The 24,450-nt window shown below is 55.0% G+C and overlaps 2 protein-coding genes across 17 annotated transcripts in view; both read left to right on the top strand.

Annotated features, from left to right (window-relative positions):
• The first annotated feature begins 5 nt into the window (after positions 1 to 5).
• On the top strand, positions 6 to 12,827 carry SLC4A9 (solute carrier family 4 member 9). The gene is made up of 20 exons (XM_064671520.1): positions 6 to 259; positions 1,789 to 1,949; positions 2,144 to 2,293; positions 2,403 to 2,464; positions 2,541 to 2,698; positions 4,343 to 4,427; positions 4,711 to 4,865; positions 5,477 to 5,593; positions 5,783 to 5,957; positions 6,178 to 6,311; positions 6,424 to 6,695; positions 7,285 to 7,340; positions 7,436 to 7,618; positions 7,748 to 7,861; positions 8,462 to 8,623; positions 8,793 to 8,971; positions 9,211 to 9,283; positions 10,182 to 10,250; positions 11,134 to 11,307; positions 11,949 to 12,827. The coding sequence occupies exons 1-20, from the start codon at positions 6 to 8 to the stop codon at positions 12,255 to 12,257; spliced, it is 3,042 nt and encodes a 1,013-aa protein (XP_064527590.1). The 3' UTR covers positions 12,258 to 12,827.
• Positions 12,828 to 12,963: 136 nt separating this feature from the next.
• Positions 12,964 to 24,450, top strand: part of ANKHD1 (ankyrin repeat and KH domain containing 1) — a 100,330-nt gene continuing 88,843 nt past the window's right edge. For 14 of the 16 annotated variants that reach the window (XM_064671504.1, XM_064671501.1, XM_064671500.1 and 11 more), the window contains exon 1: positions 12,966 to 13,349. In XM_064671504.1, coding sequence (XP_064527574.1) covers positions 13,059 to 13,349 — 291 coding nt within the window. In that variant the 5' untranslated portion in view covers positions 12,966 to 13,058. Of the gene's footprint in view, positions 13,350 to 24,450 lie in introns of all 16 variants that reach the window. The other 2 variants (XM_064671505.1, XM_064671496.1) reach the window with 2 other exon arrangements.

Raw genomic sequence — 24,450 nt, 5'->3', positions numbered from 1 at the left:
CCCACATGCCCGGGGCGGGTGGCACAGCTCTCCAGGAGGCAGGGACCTGCTCACAACCCAGACCAGACTGGAGCAACCTCGGAGCTCCCTCCCAGGCTTTGGGCTGCAGCATCTTCCCCTCCAGGATGGCCCCAGCGGCCAGAGGAGTTGGTGCTGCCCCGCGGCAGGATGGGGGGGATGTCACCTGCCCGCTGCTCTTCATCCAGCTCAACCAGCTCCTCAGCACCCCAGAGGGACTGGAGTGGAGGGAGATGGCCAGGTAGGCAAACCTGTGAGGGCCACGCTATGGGAGCCCAGCCTTCCAGCTCAGCTGGAGCCCAGGGCATCCCCCGAAGCCGGTGGTTCCTCAGCCTCGTCCCCAAAGCAGGGCTCCGGTGCCCGCGCTGGGCTGACTCACTTCATGGGAAAGGGCAGGGTGTCAGGCAGGGCGGGCAGTGACCCTGCGCGGGCACAGCGCCCTTCCTCCTGCTCCTCTCTGCTGCCTCTCCAGGGCTCCAGCAGCCGCGCCGGGACTGGGATGTCCTGTACCCCACAGCACCCCTCCTCTGCTCGGCAGGGGCACAGGCACACGGGCCACAGGGGTCTGGGAGCAGCAATGCGTCTTCCCCCGGGGTCGCAATCTGCGGGGGGTGCCAAATCCGCCGGGCTGTGGCTCTGCCCAGCCCCCAGCCCCCTTCTCCCCGCACGGCAGCCCCGCCGGGCACGCTCTCCCCGTGCAGCACGGCGAGTGCCCCGCGGCAGCGCGCCCACCCCGGGGGACAAAGGGAAGCTCTGTCTGTGCCCGGCGTTAAAATATTTGGCACTGCCTGAGCGTGGAAACAGCTCAAGACACTTCTGTTCTGACTCCAGCCAGCGCTGCTAATGGCAGGGCCACCCCCGGTCCCGGTGCAGCCAGAGGGTGGGTGGGCTGGGAGCAGCCCTGGGGAGAAGGGCTGGGGGATGCTGGTGGGTGACAGATGGGACATCAGCCGGCACTGTGTGCTCACAGCCCAGAGAGCAGAGTGTATCCCGGGCTGCACCATGGCAGTGTGGGCAGCAGGGTGAGGAGGGGATGCTCCCCCCCTGCTCTGCTCCAGTGAGACCCCCCCGGGACATCACATCCACCTCCTGTTCAAGAGGAGGCCATGGAAATGATCCAAGGGCTGTGACAGCTCTTCTGGCACAGCTCTGCTATGGAGACAGGCTGAGAGAGCTGGGGTTGTTCAGCCTGGAGAAAAGAAGACTCCAGGGAAACCTCAGAGCCCCTTCCAGTATCTAAAGGGTCTCCAAGAGAGCTGGAAAGGGACTTTGACAAGGGCCTGGAGTGACAGGACCCACTGCCAGAGGGCGGGGTTAGATGGGATATTGGGAAGAAATCCTTCCCTGTGAGAGTGGGAAGGCCCTGGCACAGGTTGCCCAGAGAAGCTGTGGCTGCCCCATCCCTGGAATTGTCCAAGGCCAGGTCGGATGGGGCTTGGAGCAACCTGGGATAGTGGAAGGTGTCCCTGCCCATGGTAGAGGGGTTGGAACAAGATGAGCTTCAAGGTCCCTTCCAACCCAAACCATTCTGTCATCCCATGACTGTTGAAATCCCCCTGATCAGACTGGAGCGGGGTGTGGGTCTGCAGGAATGGGGATGTGACCACCTTGGCTGCCCACCTGCCCCTGCTGCACGAACCCACTGCAGCCCCCTCTGGGCCCCCCCAAACCCCATGCTAAGCTCAGAGATGGACACAGGGTCCAGCTCCCACTACCTGGCACGGGACACAGAACTGCCTTGCTGCTGACCCTGCACATCTCCCCGGGCAGGTGGATAAAGTTCGAGGAGAAGGTGGAGGATGGGGGGGAGCGCTGGAGTGCACCCCACGTCCCAGCCCTCCCCCTGCACAGCCTCTTCCAGCTGAGGACATGCCTGCAAAAGGGGACGGTGCTCCTGGACCTGGATGCCGCCAGTTTCAAGGAAATAATCGGTACATGGGTAATGCAGAAGCCATCTCCTGGGATGGGCTGGTCCCTGGAGAAGGACAGGCCACCAGGAGGTGCCTGTAGAACAGCACTGGTGAATGACAGCTGGGCACCTGGCATGGCTGCTGCTCCAGCTAAGGGGGCTTTTCCCTGGGCAGCAAACCAGGGGGACTCAGGGCTGTCCCTGTCCCTGCTGCAGACAAGGTGCTTTCTGGGCATCCCGAGGAAGCAGAGCTGCAGCCTGCATTGAGGGAACACTTGACAGCCCTCCTGCTCCTCCAGCCACGGCACCAGCCCACGAAATCCCTGCTGCAGCTCCTCGCCGAGCTCACCCTCTCTCCCTGCCGAGGTATCCCACCAGGAATCCTTCCAGTGCCACCAGCCCGGGGCAGTGTCCACACTGCCTGTTCACTTGCACATGTGGGTCTGCAGGAATGGTTTCTTCCCTTTCTTTGCAGGGAAGGCCAAAGGCAGGTCTGAGCCCAGAGCCCAGCTCTCCAAAACACCTCTTAAGGAGCAGGTAAGGCAGGAAGGAGCTGGGCTGGGAGCAGCTGCTGCATCCCAAGTGCCCAGCTGCTGCATCCCTTTCCTTTCAGCTGAGAAACCGCTTTAGGAAGAAGGTCCCACCGGGAGCTGAAGCTGCCCATGTTGCTGTGGGTGAAGTGGAATTCCTGGAGAAGCCCGTCACTGCCTTCATTCGCCTCAGGCACGGGGTGTCCCTCGGCTCACTGGCTGAAGTTGCTCTCCCCAGCAGGTAACAGAGCACGGCCCATGTCCCTGTTCCCTCTTTGTCCCTGTCTCCCCATTCCCTCCCACACCACACAGGGCTTCGCTTGGCCAAAGCAAAGGGAATTGCAGCCAGTGCCACATACAGTCCCAGAATCCTGTCTCACTGCTTCCCTTTCGGTTTTTCCCAGCTCCTTAGGAGCATTTCGGGATGGGCTGAGAGCGGAGTATCTGTTGGGCAGCCTGGGAGGGACATCCCCTGGGTCATCCCCATCTGGAGTCTGCATTCCCTGTCCTTAGGAGGCTCTGGGTGCTCTCCACTTACTGCTGGGAGCGCGGGGCTGGCGGTGGGACGCAGGTTCGCAAGAGTCTCTTGCCCTCCCGCTGCCCACGAGCAGTGGGACGGGGTGGGGGGAAAGAAGAAGGGAAAGAGGTTTTCCCCCATGGCTGAGGAACGCAGCTGTGAGAGAAAATGGTCCGTGTGTCTCTTGAGCTGGGCTCGGAGGAGGCAGGCGGGGATCAGGAGAGACATTGCCACCTCCTGGTCACTCTGCCCAGAGCACCCGTCCTGCAGGAGCTGGGAGGAGCAGGACATCCACCCACCTGCCGCTCTGTCCTCGGTGGCAGATGGGTGGCAGGTCCCCGTGGGTATAGAGGGTCTCATGACAGCCCCTTGCCCTGAATTTTCCCCCCTCAAACAAGAGGGGAGAGACAGCTCGTCCCTACCCATCCCTTTGCCCATGGTACCATCCCCTTTGGTGGCCATGCCAGGCTGTTCCAAAGGCACAGCCACCACCTCGGGGCTGTCTCCCTCTCAGGTCCATCTCCAAGGTTTTAAGGTTTTCACATCGATGTGGTGCAGATGCCCGGGTGACAGTAATCCCGGGTGGCTTCTGTCACCTCCCGTCCCCTTGGAGCAGGCTCCAGGGGACCTCCAGCCCCACATCAGGGCTGCAGCAGGTTCTGCTGAGCCCCACTCAACCCCACTCATGCTACTGGAGGAGTTTCCCTGCCCCCTCTCTGGAGGTTTGCTTAGGGTAGTGTCCTGGAACCGCTCGGCAGCCTCAGGGTTCCAGGACTGTACCAGTTTCTGCCAGTTTTGGAAAGGAGGGGAGGGCTTGGTTAAACATTTGGCTGGACTGTCCCTCTGTAGACCTCATTATTTTGCACCATCCTCTGAGGTGTGGGATTTTCACCATATTTTATCAAGGACCCTGAGCTCTCTTCCCAGTCTTCTCCCATGTCTCCCGAGTCCCGTCAAACCTGCTGCCCATGCTGCCAGCAGGCTCTCCTTCCCTAACACTCTTGCATCCTGCCTGTGAGCAACATTCCCGGGAGCATGATCCCACAGACACCCCCAGCCAAGACCTTGATCCCACAGACACCCCCAGCCAAGACCTTGATCCCACAGACAGCCAAGGCTGTCTCCTCCTCTGCCCCAAACACCTCTCCCCCCACGCCTCCCAGACCCTGTGATCCAGTGGGGTCCTGGCATCCCATGTTGTGGGCTCTCCATGAAGTGGCAACCCTCTTAGGGTGGTCACTCCTTAAGGTGGCAGGAGCCCTCCAAGCCTGGCCAGCTGCTGTCCCCAGCATCCCCACGGTCTCCCCTGGGAGAAGCATCCCCCAGGGAGCAGAGGGCTGCTCCAGAGCTGTGCTGTCCCACCCACAGGTTCCTCTTCATCCTGCTGGGTCCCCCCAAAGTGAAAGCCTACCACGAGGTTGGCAGGGCCATGGCCACGCTGCTGATGGATGAGGTGAGCCTGGAGCAGCACTCATGACTGGGATGGGCCTGGGATGGTGACACCGGGGCTCTTCTCCTCTGCAGGCTGCAGTGGAGGGCAGAGGAGGGGGTGAACTGGTGCTTTCCCTTGCCTAGGATAAGAAAACTAAGGTTTGGAGTGGGTCTGTAGGATGTAGGGGCACTGGTTGCACTGAAGTGGGTGGGTTTGTTCCTTGGTGAAGGCTGCAGGCTGGGAGGAAGGCTCCGAGGGGCTGAACACAGGGACATGGTGGCTAAACCACAGCACCTCCCCACAGCTCTTCCAAAGGGTTGCCTGGCAGGCTGAGCGCCGAGAGGACCTCATCACAGGGATGGAGGCGTTCCTGGATGAGCTGATTGTGCTTCCTCCTGGGAAATGGGACCCCAGTGCCCGAATTCCTCCGCCGAGCTCTCTGTCATCTCCGTGCAGGAGGTGGGCTGAGGGGAGGGCACCCCAACCTCTGCCAGCCCCTCTGCGGGGTCCTGGGGGGCACACCCCCACCTGTGACATTGAAACTTCCATCTCCAAGGGGATGAAGCTGCCCTGGAGCAGGGAGGTCCTCCCAGCTAAGCCCCTCTGACACTCCAGCCAAGGACCACAGCTCCAGTCCCTGATGCTGTTAGTCCTGCTGTCCCACTTGGCAGGGGGTGGCAAAACCACCCCATATGCCCTTCAAAAGGAGCTGCTGGGAATGCTGGGATTCAGCACTCGGATGTGAAGCCCATCCTCTGAGCAGGACACCCCGGACTCTGCCCTGCTGCTCCAACAAAACTAGTCCTGTGAGCTCTGGCTCCAGGGCTTGCTGGAGGAGATCATGGTTGGGTTGGAAGGGACCTCTAAAGACCACCTAGTCCAATCTCCAGTCTCTCCTCCTCCTCCTGGTCTTTCTCCTCCCCATTTTCAGGGGATACACGAGGTCCCCCAACCCTGCTGGCACCCCTGTCCCCTCTCCATCCTCCCTTTGCCCTCATAGTGTCCCCTAGGTGCAGCTGGCCCCTGAGGGTCCCAACCTGAAGCCTGTCTCAGGCTCTGTTCTGCCATAGGACCGCTGTGGACCCACCAGACCAGCAGCCCCATGGCAACAGGAACATGGCAGTAGCTGGGGACAGAGCCAGCCCAGGGCACCCACGCTCTGGGGAGGAGCTGGAGAGGACGGGCAGGTGGGTGCCTGGAGGGACGAGGTGATGGGTGACGGACTGGGGGCAGGGCACTGGCTGTCATGGGGCCACCAAGCCCCTCTGAGCTGGTGTTTCCCAGGGAAGGGACCATCCCTTGCTGGGTGACTGTGTGGAGGGTGATGCCCAGCTGTGGGGGCTGCTCTGAGACCTCCCTCCTCTCCTCTGCCCCAGGCTTTTCGGGGGGCTGCTGCGAGACATCCGCAGGAAGGCACCGTGGTACTGCAGTGACTTCTCCGACGCCCTGCACCCCCAGTGCCTCTCGGCAGTGCTCTACATCTACCTGGCCACAGTCACCAATGCCATCACCTTCGGGGGCATGCTGGGGGACGCCACTGCCAACATGCAGGTCAGCACAGCCCTGGGGTGCCCGGCACTCACCCGGAGTGCTCAGCCCAGCCCATGGGGCTCCTTGGTGCCCACCTCCCACCAGTGCTCCTGGAGCATCCTGAGCATCACCCCAATCCTCCTCCTTCCCCCAGCACTGACCCCGCACTGTGCTGCTAGGAGGGACAGGCCCAGGACCCCCCTCCCTGCCGTGTGCCTGGCACTCCTTCCCTGCATTTCAGGGGGTGCTGGAGAGCTTCCTGGGCACGGCCTTTGCTGGCTTCATCTTCTGCCTCTTTTCGGGCCAACCCCTGACCATCCTGAGCAGCACCGGCCCCGTGTTGGTCTTCGAGCGCCTCCTCTTCTCCTTCAGCCAGTGAGTTCCCTGGCAGGGATGGATCCTCAGGCCACTGTCCCCTGGACGGGGCATGGGTCACCATCACTGCAGGCAGGTGTCAGTTGTGAGGTTTTGGGTCACTTCCCCCAAGGGACCACAGCCTGGACTACCTGGAGTTCCGCCTCTGGATTGGGCTCTGGGTGGCCTTTTTCGGCGTGGTGCTGGTGGCCACTGAGGCCAGTCACCTGGTGAGGCACTTCACCCGCTTCACTGAGGAAGGCTTCTGTGCACTCATCAGCCTGATATTCATCTACGACTCCCTGAAGAAGATGCTGAGCCTGGCAGACGCCTTCCCCATCAACTGGCAGTACCGGCTGGACAACGTCACCTCCTACAGCTGCACCTGCAACTTGTCCAGCCCCGGTGAGCCCAAGGGCTGCAGGTGGGTGGGGAGCAGGAGGCTGCTGCCTCAGGACCCCACTGGAAACCTGCTGCCTGGCCAGATGCTGGAGGAGACTGTTTAATCCCATCCTCATCTGCCTGACCACATTGCACCTTCCTCCACTTCCCTCCATGTGGTCTGTCCATCCATCCTTGCCTCCTGGAACTGCCCTGGCACCAGACAGGGCAGTGCCAGGAGCACAGAGAGCCTTGGCCTGGCTCCTGTGGCTCCAGGATGGGGGATGGCAGGGGCTGGAGGGGTTTGCTCTGCCATTTCTAGCCCAGTTTGTAAACCAGAGAATGTTTCCTGGGGGTTGAAGATGTGTCCACAGTGACCCTGGAAACAGTGCCCACACCAAAAGGATCAGTGCTAGGCCAGCCTGGGGACAATGGTGCATCCTCCCTTGGTGCTCCCTTAGCACCAGCCAGGCCTAGGACCTCCAGGATCCCATGGGGCCCCACGCAGCATCCCGAGCCCTTGGGGAGAGCCTGAGGACCCACACTGATGGCAGCACTGTCTCAGTTATCCCTGATGGAGCCAGCAACACCCTGACCCTCCTTCCCCTTGCAGGTCACAGCTCTGCAGGGAATGACACACTGCTGCCCTCACCCCTGGTCCCCCCACAGGTACAGCCCTGCTCCCAGGCAGGTGGGCGAGGGGCTGGGGTGGGCCCAAAGCGTCCACGCACGACCCCTCCTCACCTCCTGTCCTGTCCCTGCAGCCTCCCGCCACCCCAGAGGGGCTGAGCAGGACCCAGTGCCTGGACCAAGGCGGGCACCTCCTGGGCACCAGCTGTCAGTACGTGCCCGATGTCACCCTCATCTCCTTCCTGCTCTTTGGGGGCACCTTCCTCTCCTGCGCCGCCCTCAAGCGCTTCAGGAGCAGCCGCTACTTCCCTGCAGGCGTGAGCATCCTTCTGCCACCCCTGTGGAATGGCCACCCATCCCATCGGTGTGGGGATGGCTCCAGGGGAAGCTGCTGGAGCAGCCCCCACCCCAGGCACCCCAGGAACCCTTTCCATCTCCACGTGCAGGTGCGGAAGCTGGTGAGCGACTTCGCCATCATCCTGGCCATCCTCGCCTCCTGCGCTGTCGATGCCGCCCTGGGCCTGGAGACCCCCAAGCTCCTTGTTCCCAGCGAGCTGAAGGTGCTGGCAGGGTGGGCACGGCACTGTCAGGGCATGGGGCTGTGCCCCCCACAGTGGCAGTGCTGTCACTGTCCTTCCCACTGCCAGCTCCAGCCCTACAGGGGTGTGGGCTCTACGAGCAAATGAGAAGGGGCTGAACACATCCCATGCTCTGTAAATAACCTGGCTTAGGCCCAGACTGACCCCATCCCTATACAGCTCACACTGGAGTGAGAGCCACAGGCTTGGGCTCCCTGCCCTGGGTGTGTGGCAGGGCTGGCAGTGGCTCAGAGCAGCCCATGCTCGCTGCCACCTCCCTGGGCTCACCATCATTGCTGCCCAGTGCTACCTCTTCCACCTGCTCCTGCAGGCACATGCCCAGCTCCTGGCTTGTGGTGTCCAAGAGCAACCCCCTGCTCTGCTACAGCCAGGATGTCCTTGTAGGGAATGTGGTAGGTCACGTTGCTCAGGAGCATCCCCAGGATAAAGGAGGATGCTCTTCCTCTCCACATCCCTGGGTGCCTGTCGGGCTCCAGCCTGGGCACCTGGGACTGGTCCTGTCGCCCCGCTGTGCCACACAGAGGTGGGTGGCAGCTGCCATGACCCTTCTGCTCCCCACAGCCCACAAACCCAGCGCGGGGCTGGATCATCGTCCCCTTTGGAGCCAACCCGTGGTGGGTGTGCCTGGTGTCTGCAGTGCCTGCCGTCCTCGTCACCATCCTCATTTTCATGGACCAGCAGATCACAGCCGTCATCCTGAACCGCAGGGAGTACAAGCTGCAGGTGAGCAGGGGACAGGGAAAGGACCCAGGTCCCAGCTGGGCCCCATGGAAGCAGCTGGGGCAGAGTGGGACCCCAAAACAGCCAGTAGGGTGGGCAGACCCCAGCACTGCCCCTCTGATGCTGCTGGGGAGACGGCTCACCCCCAGCCCTGCTGCCTCTCCCCCTGCAGAAAGGAGCAGGCTTCCATCTGGACCTCCTCTGTGTCTCCCTGCTGATGGTTGTCACCTCTGTCACCGGCCTCCCCTGGTATGTCTCAGCCACCGTCATCTCCCTGGCGCACATGGAGAGCCTGAGGAAGGAGAGTGAAACCTCGGCCCCTGGCGAGCACCCCGAGTTCCTGGGCATCAGGTACACGAGCCTGGGCCCCGCTCGGGGGGACCCCTTGCCTGTGGCTGCAGAGCCAGGGGACAGGGACATGCCCACCCTGGCCATCAGAGCCGGCTTTGGGGACACCAGTGTCTCCCCAGGGATGCTCCCATTCCCTGTGCCCATCCAAGCTGAAAAGAGCAGAGACCCCAGAGCCAAGAGGGCAGGCAAGGGGGTGGGCTCCCAAGGGACCCCTGTGACATCTGCACTGCCACACACAGGGAGCAGAGGCTGACAGGCCTGGCCGTCTTCGTCCTGATGGGAGTCTCCGTCTTCATGGCCCCCGTGCTCAAGGTAGGGAGCCTGGATGCTGGGGGGGCCTCTTTTCCTAGGCAGGGGGTGGCCATATCCTGTAAGGCTGGGGAGTTCCTTGTTCCAGCCATCCAGGGAAGCCTGGCTGGCAGGCAGGGAGCTGTGCAAAGGATTTGGGCCAGGCAAAGGATTTGTCTCCTGTGCCACAGGAGGGTCAGCACACAAGGCACTGTGACCATGTGTCAGCTGGCCACTGTCCTCATGCACACTGGGGTCCCCTGTGCTCCCCAAACACACCCCACCATACCCTCCACACTGTCACATGGAGGTCCCAGCCTGGCTGCTGTTGGTTTTCACCTGCTGCTGCCACGGTAGGAAAAGCCCCTCCAGTGGCCCTGGATTACCTGGGGGCAGGTGGGAGGTGCCTTTTCCTTGACCTCTCTCCTCACCCCTGAGGCTGCCCTTGAACAGCCTTTGATATGGGCCCCCCAACATTCTCATCTCCAAACTGGAGATACGTGGAACTGAAGGATGGATGAGGAATTGGCTGGATGGCCATGTCCAGAGACCTACAGTCAGTGTCCCAACATCCAAACGGAAACCACTAATAAGTGGTGTCTCCCAAGGGTCCCTACTGGGACCAACACAATTTAACATCTTCATCCAGGACACAGACAGCAGGATGGAGCTCGTTTGCAGGTGGCACCAAGCTGAGAGGTGCAGTGACACACCTGAGGGATGGGATGGCATCCAAAGGGACTGTGGAGGACATGGGCCCACATGAACTTCACATGGTCCAACAAGGGCAGGCTGGGCTGCTGGGAATGAAGGAGGCAAAGGCTGTGGACATGCATGGGGGCTTTTACACAGGACAGGACACTTGGCAGGCACAGCCCCCCCGGGAACAGCCCCACTGACCCCCCATCCCGCTGTCTTGCAGCACATCCCAATGCCGGTGCTGTACGGGGTGTTCCTGCACATGGGGGTGGCGGCGCTGAACAGCATCCAGGTGAGGGGGGCTGCACTGGGGCTGCTGGTGGGGGCTGCTTTGGGGATCAGGGGGTTTGCTCAGCACCAGCTCCCACAGCAGAGCCCAGATTTTAGCTCTGCAAGATGTGCAGCCTGGCACGGGGCTGTGTCCCCTGCCAGGCCCAGGACAAGGAGGGGGAAAAGGACCTTTCTGGGGCAGAGGGAAGGGAAAGGGAGGTGTCTGGGATGCTGAGGAGCTGGATTAACTTGTGCACTGATGGGTCAGGTGGTTTGGGAGAAGCGGAAGGACCAGTGGATAATCCAGACTTGCTCTCAAAGCCACAGGGACTTCCCCACCTGGGAGCTGGGGACCTGTTGGTCCTTTGGCCTTGGCATTGCTGCTGCTGAGCCAGCTCTGTTCTTCTCCTGAGAAATCCATGGAGAGGAAAAAAAAAAATCCCCACTCCAGAATTATCTACACCACTTTTCCCTCTAAACAGTACGTCTTCCTTGCAATTATCCTGCTTTGTAGAACAGGCTGGGAAAATCCCTCCCTCCCTCTGCCTGGGAAACCCAGAGCTGTTCTCTGGAGGCTGCAGCAGTTTCCTGCATGTAGGGAGTTCCATCAAGGACTCTTATCTCACAATTAACCCATTAAGGCCACCTTGAGTCCTTTTGTAGAGGCCCATTAAGGCCACCTTGAGTCCTTTTGTAGAGGTCTGCCTGGAAAGTGCTCCCCCTGGCCTGGGATGGGGGGGTGGTACCGGGACCACTGGTCTTGCAGACAAACGCCCTGTCCCAGCATCGGCACAGATGGCAGGAGGGCTGAAACGCAGACACAAGGGCAAAACCCCATCCTGCCGGCCCCGGGGCCCAGCAGGGAGGTGGAGGTGTGTGACCCACCCGCCGCCCTCTCGCTGCAGCTCCTGGACCGTGTGCGGCTGCTCCTGATCCCGGCCAAGCACCAGCCAGACCTCCCCTACCTCCGCCACGTCCCCCTGCGCCGGGTGCACCTCTTCACCGTCATCCAGCTGCTCTGCCTGGCCCTGCTCTGGGTCCTCAAGTCCACCACGGCCGCGATTATTTTCCCGGTGATGGTACGACACCCCTGGAACCGGCAGCGCTGCCTTGGGGTTGGGCTGAGTGCTGCCCACCCCAGTGTGGCGTTCCTTTGGGAGGGGACACGTGTGCTGCCCACCCCAGTGGGGTCCCTGGGATGTTCCTTTGGGAAGAAACAGCGGTGGGGTTCCTTTGGGAAGGGGACACGGGTGCTGCCCACCCCAGTGGGGTCCCCCTGGGATGTTCGTTTTGGAAGAGTCAGAGGTGCTGCCAAGACCAGTGGGGTCCCTGGGATGCTCCTGTGGGAAGGGGACACGAGTGCTGCCCACCCCAGTGGGGTGTTCCTTTGGGAAGGGGACACGAGTGCTGCCCACCCCAGTGGGGTGTTCCTTTGGGAAGGGGACACGGGTGCTGCCCACCCCAGTGGGGTCCCCGGGATGCTCCTCTGGGTGCTGCGCTGGGTGGGGGCACCTGGCGGGGTCACAGCGTGGCTTTGCCACCATCCTTCACCTCTCGGGGCAGAGCCGTGGGGTTGTCCCTGCCGGGCAGGCGCGGTCCCCCGGAGGGGTGACAGGCCGCCTCCCTGGGCTCTGCCGGGGTGACAGCGGGGTGTGACAGGGCCACGCCGCCCTGTCCCCCGGCCCCGGCGGTGCTGAGCCGTGCCTGTCCCCGGCCGCAGCTGCTGGCGCTGGTGGGGATCCGGAGGGGGCTGGAGCGCGTCTTCCCCCCGCACGACCTGGCCTGGCTGGACGGGCCCCCGCCCGGGCCGGGGGCGGCGGGGACGGAGCGCCGGGAGCGGCCGGAGCGGGGCGGCGGCGCCCAGGAGGTCGGTGGTGCCCCGGGAGCCCCGAAGGGCCGAGCCGGTGGCGGGGCTGGCGGGGGGGGCGCCCGGGGGTGGGCGCGGTGCGACCCCGACCGCCCTGCTCTCCCCCCGCAGCTCGAGCCGATGAACCACCCGGGACCGCAGATCAACCTCTCCGTGAACTAGCGCTGGGCAGGGCGGGGACATCGCCCCGGGCGGGGGGTCGCGGGGCCCAGGACCCCCAAAATACCCCCAAAGCCCCCCTAAACCCCCCTGAATCCCCCCGGCCCCCCCGCACCGCGGGACACGTGGCCGCGCGGTGACGTCACGAGGGCGTGGCCGCGGGGCGCGGAGTGACAGCGCGCTCAGCCAATGGCGTCCCGCGTCCGGCAGGGGACGGGACGAACGGAGGGGGCGGGCCGTTCGCCTCGATTGGCAGCCCCACGGTCCAATCAGCTCACGGAGCAGGCGGGCGTGTGACGGCGCCTCGCGTGACGGAGCCCCTCAGAAGGGTTTGAAGGGAGGGCGGTACTAGGGCGCGGCAACACCCAATCGGAAGGCGCCAGACGCCGCGCGCCGTGAGCGACACCCCTCCGGACCAACCGAAACGCGCGGCTCCCGGATGCGATTTGATCGACAGTGCGCTCACCCTATCAGCGCTCTCAGCCCCGGCGAAGCCCCTGATTGACGTTCCCGTAAACCAATCAGCTCGCGGAGAGTTCAGGAAGCGGGGCGGGTCGGCACGCTCTGACCGCCTGGGCGTGCGCTCTCAGGGCAGCATGCTGGGAGCGCGTGACGCGCCTCTGACTGACGCGCCCCGGGACCAATAGCGCGGCGCGGCCTTCCCGGCGCGCCCAATGGGCGCGCGCGGAGCGGGCGGGGTGGGCGGGCGCGGCGGCCGCGGCCGGGGTAGGGTGTGAGAAGTTAGTGGCGCTGCCGCGGTGCCGTGAGGGGGGAACGGGAGACGGCCGGGCCCGGACCAGCGCGATGCTCACGGACGGCACTGCCGCCGCCGCCGACGAGGAGATCGACTCGGTCGCGCCCCGCGCGCCGCCCGCCGCCGCCGCCGCCGAGCCGCCCGCCGCGGCCGGGCCCTCCCCGCTGGGCCTGCGGGCCGTGCGCCTCTTCGGCGAGGCCGGGCCCGGCGGGCCGGGGGGCCCCGGCGCGCCCGCGGCCGGAGAGGCCGCCCTCGACTTCAAGCTGGCGGCCGCCGTGCTGCGGAGCGGCGGCGGGGGCGGCGGCGGCGGCTCCGGCAGCGACGAGGACGAGGTGTCCGAGGTGAGCGATCCCGGCCCGCCCTCACTCCCTCCCCTCCGCTCCGCCGCTTCCTGACAGGCCGGGCCGGGCTCCCCGGGGCCCGCCCGCCGCGCACCCGCCGGTGCCGGGGCTGCCGCGGCCATGGGCGGGTCCCGCGCGGCGGGCGCGGGGAGGGGGCGGCGGGCGCGGGGGTCGCGCCCCCCCGGGGGTGGCCCGGCCCCGCTGCCTCCGGGATGTGCCCGGGAGCGGCTCCCAGCTGGAGGCGGGTTTGGAAGGGGGGACGGCGAGAGATCCTGCACCCGGAGGAGAACAAAGTGGAGCCGCCCCCCCGCCTACCTACCCCCTGTTGCTGCCCCGGGCTGGTGGTGCCCAGGCGCTGATAAAATTCCTCTCTGCATTATATATATATAAATATATATATATATATATCTGTGCACACACACGCTTTTTTGTGCAATAGCAGTATCTCTTGCCCAACAAAATGGAAGAGAGGGTAATGGAGGTGCCTGCCTTTGATCTTGCAAACCTGCGCGGAGTTTCAAGGGGAGGCTGTGGGGGAGGGAAGGACCGGGGCCTTATCCCGACCCACACGGAGCCTTGTTGGACCTGTAAAATTGAATCTAATACCGCTTTGTGTAGCCCAGGGAGAGAAGGTAAAGGAAGGCTTTTATCTGTCACTGCTGCCCGCTCCTCCTTCACCAAAAGGTGAATGCTTGTTGTCTCTTTTACAAGAGGTCACAGAAGCATCACAGCCCTTTCTGTAGTTTTAGTGGAAAGCAGGAGAAAGTGGCTGACACTCCCAGGCTTGTTGCAGTGCCTGTGTTTTGGGCTTCTGCAGGAGGAAGGAATTGCCCAAGGTGACACCATTTTCAATTTGGGGTCCAGGTAGTTCACACATTCCTTCTGAAGAGGTGAGCCCGCACTCACCTTCCCGTGGCTACATTTTTTGCCTTCTGTTGGTGGTCCTCTTTTGTCCAGCCTTCCTTGAAACCTGAACTGACAGGTCTTATCAGAATGAAAAAAAGTGATTAAACTGACACAGACCCACATTTGCATTTTGCTCCTGACCACCTAACCTACATTAGAAATGGTGTTAACAGCAGGGCATTTAACTCAACTAAAAATCCAGTGATCAGGCAGATGAGCCCTGGCATGTGAGTGTTCCTTGTGTAATGGGTGTCCTGAACATCCATGTTCAGTCCCACATGGGATTAGGTGTTCCAGCACATACCTGTTTTGGAGAGCTGGAAGACCTACTGTAGGTAGAATAGGGCTCAAATAACTGATGCTCTCTTGTGCTCTCTGGGAGGTCTTTCATGGCACATTTTAATGCATCTTTGAAGATACAAATCAGTAGCTATAGAACCTGGAAAAGGATGGGAATTGTGCTGTATCAGGGTGTTTGTGGCTCTTTACAAGGTGAGCAGAGTCCTGCTTGGAGAGCTTATCCCTTCTGAACCCACCCCATTATTTAAAGGATGTGAAGACTGGACAGCTAAGGTGTTTACTAAGCACTCTTTTGACTAATAGCAAGTATTAAGAAAGACAGCCTATTATAAATAATGTGTCTGGGAGGTTGGCATTGAGGTAAAAAAAAAAAAAAAGGTTCCCAAACAGCTGTTAAATGACTGCTTTGAAAAACCTGGGAAAACCTTTCTTACTTAAAATATAGACTAGAAAAAGTAAAGTTGGAATTAAAACCCTTGGAGGTTTCCAGAATACATGGAGAGGAGGTGGGCTAATCTTAAAGCTGTAATTGCCTGGAGAGTTCTGTCTTGTGTTTCTGGTTGTGGGGAGTTACCTGGGGAAGAAGCAGGAGTGGGAAGAATATGCCTCACATCTGTGCTGCTGTGCTGGGCTACAGGGAATGTCTGGGAGCACCAAGGGGGAAATTTCTTTTTTCCAATTTTTTTTCCCGAGAACTAAAGAAGCACCTGTTGTCAGTGGTGGTTTTTTGGTTTTGTTGGTGTTTTTTCTTTTGGGTGGTTTTTGGTTAGGTTTTTTTTTGGGGGGAGGGGGGTATTTATTGGTTTTTTGGGGCAAAGCAAAGGCAGTTCAGGTCCAGGGATGGAACATTGCAATTCTTGAACAGCGCTGCTTTGAGAACCCAGTCAGTGACTGTTTGGACTGTGGTCTTGTGCCATGAGTCACTGATTTGGGTGTATGCCTTCAGCTATTACCAGTGGGTGGAATTAGTGAGAACTAGAAGGGAGAATTATATAAAAAAAAAAGTGAGTATTTGCCATGCTGCCTTGATCTGTACTCTTCTCTCTACTTTTGAAGTCATAAAAATAATGGTACAATATTCTGTAGGCTCTGCTGCATGCCTGTGGGGTGGTAATTAGGGTTTGTATTCTTCTATTAGTCTGAGTTTAATATGTTAAAATAATTGAATTAGTCAAAATGGCAAATTGGGGAAGAAAAGAAAATCATCGGGGAAGCGCGGGACAAAGAGTGTAACGAAGCATTTATCTGGAGAGTGAAAAGAGCAGTGTGTTTTAGCCTAACCTTTTTGAAAATACATTGCATTTCTGAGATCAGATCTCCAGGTGCTTTACAAGTGGAGAGTGCTGTCCCCATTTTACAGGTGAGGAGGGTGTGCCACATTTATCCTGCCTCACAGAACTGGGAGGAAATCAAAGCTTTTTGGTCTAGCTCAGTTTTTTCCTATGGTAGTGCCCAGGTTGGGATACCAGGGGCTGAAGTGGATCCTGTACAAATCAGTTGTATCAAGTCCACGAGATGAAATTTAAATGCAGCTGTGCAGAATATTTTCTAGAATTGCCAGTTAAAATTATCCCATGCAAATAGAAACAATTGCAAGCCAAAGCTCACCTTTGGGCATGGAGGGAAGAGGCCAGGAGGGCTGTGCTGTTCCTGGGTAAAACAGGCAGCTGTGAATCTCCTGGGCACTCAGAGGAGCTTCCACCACCAGAGAGATGAGGTGGTTTTGACCTCAGTGCAAATAATTGCTTTAGTTGCCTTCTGAGCACGATCAGGGTTTGAACACAGCCCTGTTCACAGCCTTGAACACAACTTGTTCAGAGTGAGATTTTTGGTGTGACTTCAAGTGTTATTATTACCACTCCTTGTGAATTTTGCTGGCACTTCCAGTGGTGCCAAAGGCACGAGCCTTAAAGAGCCTCCTCCCCCCTGGCTGTGAGGGCTGTAGGTCAAGGTGAAGGTGTGCTGGGAGGTCAGTGATGAACAGGGTGTGTCCGTGGGGGTTTTGTTGGCCACAGAACACGCAGGTCCTCACCAAAAACCCTCATGGCAGCAAAGGGTGAAGCAGGTGATAAATGTGGCCTTGTTAATGCTCAGGGATGGTGCCTTTGCTGAGCTGTTGTAAATCAAGCAGGAGAGGCCAGCTGTGCCCACAGATCCAGGGGATCTGGGAGCTTGGTTCAGTAAGTGGCTTTTGGCAGGGAGTGTATAAATGTAGCAAATCTCTTGTATTCTGTAATTCAGGGGCTGGGAGGCCTTCAATGACAGCTGGAGCTCACCCAGCCCTTGGCTATGGAGTGAGCTCAGCTCTCCTTCCCTCTCCAGAGCTGCCTCCACCAACTCGCCTTACTTAAGCCTGTACCTATTGCATAAGCCTCTGGGGATATTTACATAAAGCATAATTAAAGATCAGACATAACATCCCTCCTACAAGGAGTAGAGTGAATAGTCCAATGACACGCTCTCCAGAGCACTTCAGTACCTGGAGATTTTGTCTGGGGTCTCCCTGCCCAAACTGAGGTCTCATCATTTTTAAACTGGCTTTTAAATTCAGTGTAAACACATAATTGTTTCAAATTGGCAGTGTTGTCTATTAAAGTCATTGCTGTGTTATTGAACCTTCTTAAAGTGGGTCTACTTTGTAAATGGTGTGCACAGTTTGACTTCTGAGGTTAATGAAATGCTCACATTTTAGTTTTCTGTATTATATTGGAAACTATGTAAATAGCAGCATTTTCTTTACCATAAGAATTAGAAATGCAAAAAGCAGATGCTAATTCGGGTAGATAATACTAAGCAGAAAAGCCTTTTCTCTGAAAAATGTAGGTTTTAGTTCAACAGTTGATGTTTTTCTAGTTTTCAGTAGCTCATTGGAAGTTGAGGAGGTAAGACATGGAACAAGATGGAAAATTTTCTTGCAGGAATTATTCACTGATTAGAAAAAAATCAAGAAGAGAACATGTTCAGGTTTCCAAAAGTATTGAGATCACTCTGCAGGATGCAGAGGGTTGGCTAGTAGGTTATTAATTTATTCCCAGCCTGATTAGGCATCTAACTTCTGGAAAAGTCTTGGTAGGTATCTCAGTAACTTTGCAAGTCTGACCTGTGATAGCCAGAAACAATCACTGTAGTGATGGTTAATAGTTACTGTTCAATAACACTTCCAAATGAACTGATTTCTGAGGTTTCTTGCAGAACTCAGGTCCTTCCTTCAGTGCAGCTTGACCCAGTTGAGTACATGACCTAAAATAAATGTCAGCAACTGTTCTCTAATGATAGGTGTAGAAAGTAAAGATGTGAAATACTACTGTATAATTACATAAATATGCAGTGCAACCCCTGGGTAAGGAGAGATTCGCCAAATTTAGCAGAACATCTATATTTAGGTACAAATTTGCACATGGGTTTCACCAGTCAACTAGCTACAGTCTGGTGGGGGGTGGGAAGGGTTCATCTGAGCATTAGTGGTGAATCAGGAGTTCTTGTGTTCTGATTTAAATTGAGGCTAGCCACTTAAATTGGGGCTTGACACTGGGATGCTCTCCTCTCCCCATTCCTTGCCTTGGAGGATGCTGGAATACAGCTGGATGGTGCTGCTGGAGCACTGTCCTCTGCTCAGAGCCCAGCCCATCCCTGCAGCACTCACTGGGCAGGAGGGTTGGTGTGGAGGGAAGGGCAGCACAATACCCAGGCACTCCTTTCCAACTGGGAGCAGCTCCAGCACTGAACTGGTGGGTTTGTTTGGAGCTCACAGCTGGGGCTCAGACCCTGCAGGTGAGGAGGCCTCAGTAGGTCATTTTGGGTTCTTGTGACATTTATGATGACTCCTTTAAAACAGTGAGCTGTTCTGGAGGGATAAGTGATTCCTGTATCACAAACAGAGGCAAATCTGATATACATGGAAAGAGGAGCCTGCCTTAGGTTTGTTTCACACTGAAAACTTCATGAAGCAAGAAAAATAACTTCTACATCTCGTTGGAGGACTCTTTGCAGGATTCTGAGTCCCGCTCTGAAGCTTCATTTCAGGAGGGAGCTTTCATTGGCCTTCTGTGGGTCCTTTCTTTCCCAGCAGCAGCCCATGTGCCATGCAAACACCATCCAGAGTCCTCTTATCTTCCTGGTGGGAATGTCCATGTGTGGAATGGGATACATGCCACAAAGTGTCAGAAATCAGTGTTCAAGTACTTAGATAAAATGAGAAAGTTTTTGAACAAAGCCTGGCCTCAGAGGTTAACTCAAATAAAAACTTTCTCACTGATGCCTCGTGTGACCTTGGTCTAGGATAAAGTGAAGATTAGTTTAACTTTCAAATGATAAAAAATACTATTTTTTGTGGCAACTTTGTTACAGTTATAAAACAGTGCTGCCTCTGAGTAAGAGGGGTACAGGTGAATTAATATTTGGATTAAGGTGATCATTTAATTAGGATGATATGCTATAGTTTATAATACATACAGATATTTATTATAACATAATACAGAGAGTTTCTGTGTGTTTTTCCCCAATAAGTAGCTCTCCCTTTTTGTTGTGAAGGTGCAGAGGTTTCATTTTACATATTTTTGAAGGAATGCTGAGCAAGTGAAATATATGGAAACACATCCTATCGTAGGATAACATTTCCCTTTTACTCTTGCAAGTCATTACTTAAGAATATTTTCTTAGGTGACATGGATTATTTGAAAGTTTTATAAAATACTGGAAAATTTTCTCAGGTTTTGCAGCATTATGCACCTTCTGCTCAAACACAGATAGAAAACACTTATTATGAAAAATCATAAATGAAAGAATTGATCCTGTGCTGGATCCTGTTACTTCTTAAATGCTTTTCATGGGATGAAACCACTTACAAATTTTTGCCTTTTGCTTTTAAGAGAGAATTGTGCAGATTTTTTTCAACATTATTTTCATCTTCAGCTTTTCCAAAGCGTCCCAGAATCTGAAGGAAAATTGGCCTAGACTGAGAGGGGTTACTTATGGTTGAATTTTGCTGTTGTGTTTGTCAGAATGCTGGTGGTAGGTGAGAAAAAACATGTCTAGCTGGTTCTTCTGACCTTTTGAAAGGTGCCCAACTGCATACCCATCCTGCAGGAAAAAATATTCCCTAGTGGAAAAAAAAAAGGATGTTTTATTGACTGGTGGACAATGGGCCAACTGATCTCTCACATTTATTTATGTGTTTTTAACATTTGATCTTTTACCATTGGGTTTTAGCTGGGTCCCTAAGTTATTCTCCTTTGCCTTCAGTAAAACACAGGGATTACTGATTAACCAAGATTTTCTTGCAGGGAAATCCCTAACCCAGCTGAACTTTTCCCTTTCCAGAATCATGAATAAAAACTGGTGGTGTCACATGGTGGGCAGGTTGTAAGTCAGTCGTGTTTCAGGCCAAGGGGAGAGGGGGAGTTGGGCTTTTGGGGCTGAATGATCTGCTTCCAAACTGTGCTCCTTGACCATGGTGACCTCTGAGCATCACCTGTCTGGAGCAAGTGCTCATCCAGGGTGTGGCAGGGGAACCAGGGGAAGAGGGAGTCTCTGAAGTGGGTGCTTGGCATTTAGGATTTGTTAGGATGAATTCAATAGCTCAGATAAATGGGATCCCTTGCAAATTGTTTTTCTGAAACAGTTACGGTTTTAAGCCCTTACAGTGCTGCATCTTGAGCTTTTGGTGGCTCACAGTTCAGGCAGGGCTCTCTGCTGTCAGGGTTTTTCTTTGAAATGATGGCTCAGGGGTTGCATTGGGGTTTCTGCTGCTTTGGCAGAAGTGCAGCATGCACAGACCTGTTTATCCAGGCCTTGGAGAGAATAGCTGCCACCAGCCAGGGCTCTGAGAGGGGCAGAAAGCCCAGGATGGTTTTCAGTGTGCTCTAAGCCTCTACATAACTGAATTAATCACTTTAAATGTTGAGATTTCTCTGTCTGAAACGTGTGGCTTGGCCTGGGAACAGATTATTGAATTACTCTTGCATTCATCAGATCCCCTTGTTTGATTCTTTTCTTATTAAGCATTGTCCCTTTGGATTGACAAGAGAGGTCATTCCCAAGAAGATGGCTTAGAATACTTGCCATCTTGGTTGGGTGTAAGCTTTTGCATCAGCAAACAAATGCATTTATTCATCTTCTGTTTTGAAGTTTCTTTCACTTTGTTTTAATGCTTGGGATTTAATACTTGAACAAGAACCCCATCCTGAAAGCCCTGGCTAAATCAATGCAACAATTCTGTTTTATATTCTAATAAATTAGAATATTTAGTTACACCAGCTGTTTCTTGGTTTGAGATGAAGATGAGGTTCTATTTCTGCAGGATTATTAAGACAGAAAAAAATGGGGCAGGAAGGAATCTTAAAGCACATGGGAAAGATGTAGCATGGAAAACATGATTTAGAGTGGACTGAGATAGAATATGTGAAAATAAGGAGTTTGTAGTGCAAGTGATGTTTATTTTAGTCAAGCTTATGGGTCTCCATTCAGTGGTGTTCTTCAGGATGAAGTACTGTTGGGAATGCCAGGAACAGGCACTTGATTTGCTGGGATTCATGTGAATTTTGAATACGCTTCAGTTGTCAGTTCCAGTTCGGTAAACGACAGCTTCTTGCTGCACAAGATTGTTTTGTACATCAGGAAAACTTAGTCATAATTATTTTTGTTTATCAGACATCGAATATGTGATGGCTGAAGGCTGGTTTTAACAGTTGTTTGTGTTTTTCCAGCAGTTACTGAGATGAGTAAAGCTTTCTTTTCTGCTGTACAGAGAAAGTTTGTAACACTGCCTCAGGTCCCAAGAGGACTCAGCCTGTCTGTTCTGTGGCTTAATTTTTGTGAGGGTTAACTGAGGGTGCAGTCATGTTGCTTATTGTTGTGCAACAGTGTTTTAACACAAATAAACTGCAGTGTTCTTGTTTGTGGGAGAACCATGGATCAGACAGCTCTGACCAGATGTGATAAGGTGTAGTTTGTAGTGTTCAGAACTACTTAAATGGGCATAAAGATATCAGGTGTCAATTGGTTGCTTAAGAGAGAAATCAGGTAAGGGGTTAAATGGACATGGACCATTTTGGCAGGTGCTTACCCAGGAGGGTCAGCTCAGGGTTCAGTATCAGTGCAAGAAAATTGAAAACCCAGGATCATCAATCTCTGGAAAGGAAGAGGAGCCCCATAAAACATCAATTCCAGTGTATTGTTTTATCTGCACCTTTCAAATACCAGCTGTAATTTTGAGCACTGACTGGTGGCTTGGGGTGCCAGAGGGGAGCAGCCATGAGGATGTGAACCCTTTCTCACTGCCTTTCTCACTGCTTTCCCATATTTTAGTCAGCCTGTGTGTGATGGCACATCAAGAAATTGGGTTTTCCATGGAGATGCTGGACACTGTGAGGGCCTTGCCTTGCCTGCAGTGGCAAAACATGAAGTTGTGTCCACCTGTATTTACTCTGTATCTATAGCAGCGTCTGCAACATGAACCTGTGTTCTGAAATGAACCCCAGCCCAGATCCTATAGCTGCTTGTTTCATTAGCTGGTAATTGCTTAATATCTATGGGAATAAGGGCTGTCCTTTAGATAATCCTGCCTGGAGTTAGTCAGCTTCCTATTGCAGTTGGAGCTAAAGAGATTTGCACCCCTTCTCTCCCCACCCTCCCAGTAACATCCTGCCTTCCAGAGCTGCTGCTGTGGGTGCTGAGCACTGACAGCTCTGCTTGAAGGCGTGGGGATGCTCAGGTTTGAGGACTCACAGGGAGCTGAGCTGATCCAATGCCTGGCTGTTCCCAGAAGAGTCATCTTCCAGCTTGTCAGACCCCTTTAAAATGACCCTCCCTGAAATTTTGTGAAGTGGTAGAAAATTATTTGTTGCCTCCTCTGAGTTTTCTCCCTTTTTGACGTGTTCAGTCGACCTGTGAAAGTGTTGGATGGCTGAGTAACTTGTCACAAGGTGAGCAATGCCTGGAAAATGCTGCTTCAGGTGCTTTATCCTCTCTCCATTGAGGTGGTGATGTCCCTGAGCACCCTGTGCCCCCCTGGGCTGGCAGGATACTGTTTAATCACAAAGTCCATGGAACTGGAGACAGTGCTCTCTTGGTGATTCACAGGTCGTGGTGCCTTCTGTCTTCTTGGGCTGGAGCTTTGCTTTTTAAGGGAAGAAACTGTCCTCAGAAATTACAGTTCAAGCCTAACAGAGTGGGTATGGTTTTGCATCATTAATTATGTCTGAATTGTTGTTCCCAATGATTCCGTGTTGTTTCCATGTACTGACCCTGGAGGACCTCCCTGAAGTGTTTGTTTCATTTCTCTGGCTTTGAAGTGCCGAGAAAGGACACTGTCCTGAGGCCCCACGGAAAGGTTTGTGGAAATACCCACATTTCTGTGTGGTTTTTCCTCTTCCTTTATTGCATCTCTTGCAGCTGAAATGGTAGTGCAGGAAGGCAGCTTAAGTAGGTGCAAAAATGTTCGGGCTGGCAGGGGAAGAGTGTTGAAAAATGCATCTTGAGTTAAACCAAAGCCAGGCCTTTAGCTGGTGTTAAATCCACACCAGGGTGTCCTGGTGCATTTATTTGTCACAGGGAGCTCCTGAGAGTGCCATGTCAGTGACAAAGTCCTGCATTTTACTTTTTCCTTGGAATAATTGTTTTTAATGGTTTTGAAGCTGACATTCTTGATATGTGCAATTTAAGAGGTTTGATGCCGAATTTGAAATACAGACTCATTTTCAGTCTCAACTTAGTGCTATGTCTTATTAGTATTCCCCAAAACTTCTAGAGCAGGATTGCAAGTATTAATCCAGTATTGGCATTCAGTTTAATAAAAGACATGACAACATAAACTGTCAGACAAAGGCACAATAACTTTCTAGTGTCATCCTAATACAGCATTGCACAGCTTGTTAATTATGGAGGGAAAACAGTTTAAATATAGATGATCAACTTCATAGGCATGAACTTTCAGCCTGAACTACAGGCCTATATTAACTTTAAGGAAGCCAGGGTCCCTCTGCATGTATTCAGATACATTCAGACAAATGTCCAAATGGAATTGATAAAGAAATAATTAGGAAAGGTTTTCCTAACACAAAAGAGAAAATCATGTTTATCTGTATAACAAATAGGAGTTTAGGAGTCCCAGTCAGGGGTTTGGGTCCTCATTGTAGATGCTCCACAACCACAGATCAAGGAGTATTGTTACCCCAGGAAGGTGTTCATAGCTCAAGGTGTTCCTGGAAAATGCAAGTTCAAGGAAATGATTTAATAGCAGCTTTGTCTTCCCTATCAAAGCTTTTTCTAAAGAAAGGCTTCCCAGAAGCACTGGTTTGGCACAAGTGGAAGGAGAAGGTAGATAGAACGAGCCGTCTCTGCTGCTGCCCTTGGCTGCAGGAGGAGGGGATGGTGCTGTGCAACTACCCAGGAAGCTTCTCCATCCTCTGTAGCCTGTCAGGAACAGGCTATTTGTGAGCAGGTCCAGGCTATTCTGGGAAGAGTACTCTGCAGTAGTGCAACCTAGGGAAGATCAGTTTAGATTTAATATTAGAAATGTGCTGGAAGGTGCGTGTCATTGTCCATCTCGCACGAGTTGCCAGCGGCGCTGCTGGTGCAGAGCCCCTTTACCTCCCCCTGAGCCCTGGGAAGCTCAGTGCTGCTGGTAACACACAAACACTGATGTGGCTGAGCCCAAATAGCTGCCATGGGGCTGCTCTGGAGGTGTAACTGGATCTGCAGAGCTGGGAGCTGCTGCAGCCCTTGGCAGGACTTCAGGGGAGGTCCCTCGGTGCGGTGGGTGAGCCTGGACACGGTGTGGGACACACGATGTGGGGAAGCCCTCGGGTCCCCTGCAGGTGTGGCTTTCCTGGGTGTTCATTGGGAATTACTCCTAGTTGCAGTTATTTTGGCAGTCAGAATAATGTCTGGAATCCAT

The sequence above is a fragment of the Pseudopipra pipra genome, chromosome 15 (assembly GCF_036250125.1).
Source record: "Pseudopipra pipra isolate bDixPip1 chromosome 15, bDixPip1.hap1, whole genome shotgun sequence".
In the NCBI taxonomy this organism is placed as follows: Eukaryota; Metazoa; Chordata; class Aves; order Passeriformes; family Pipridae; genus Pseudopipra; species Pseudopipra pipra.
This window is presented reverse-complemented; position numbering and strand designations above follow the sequence as displayed.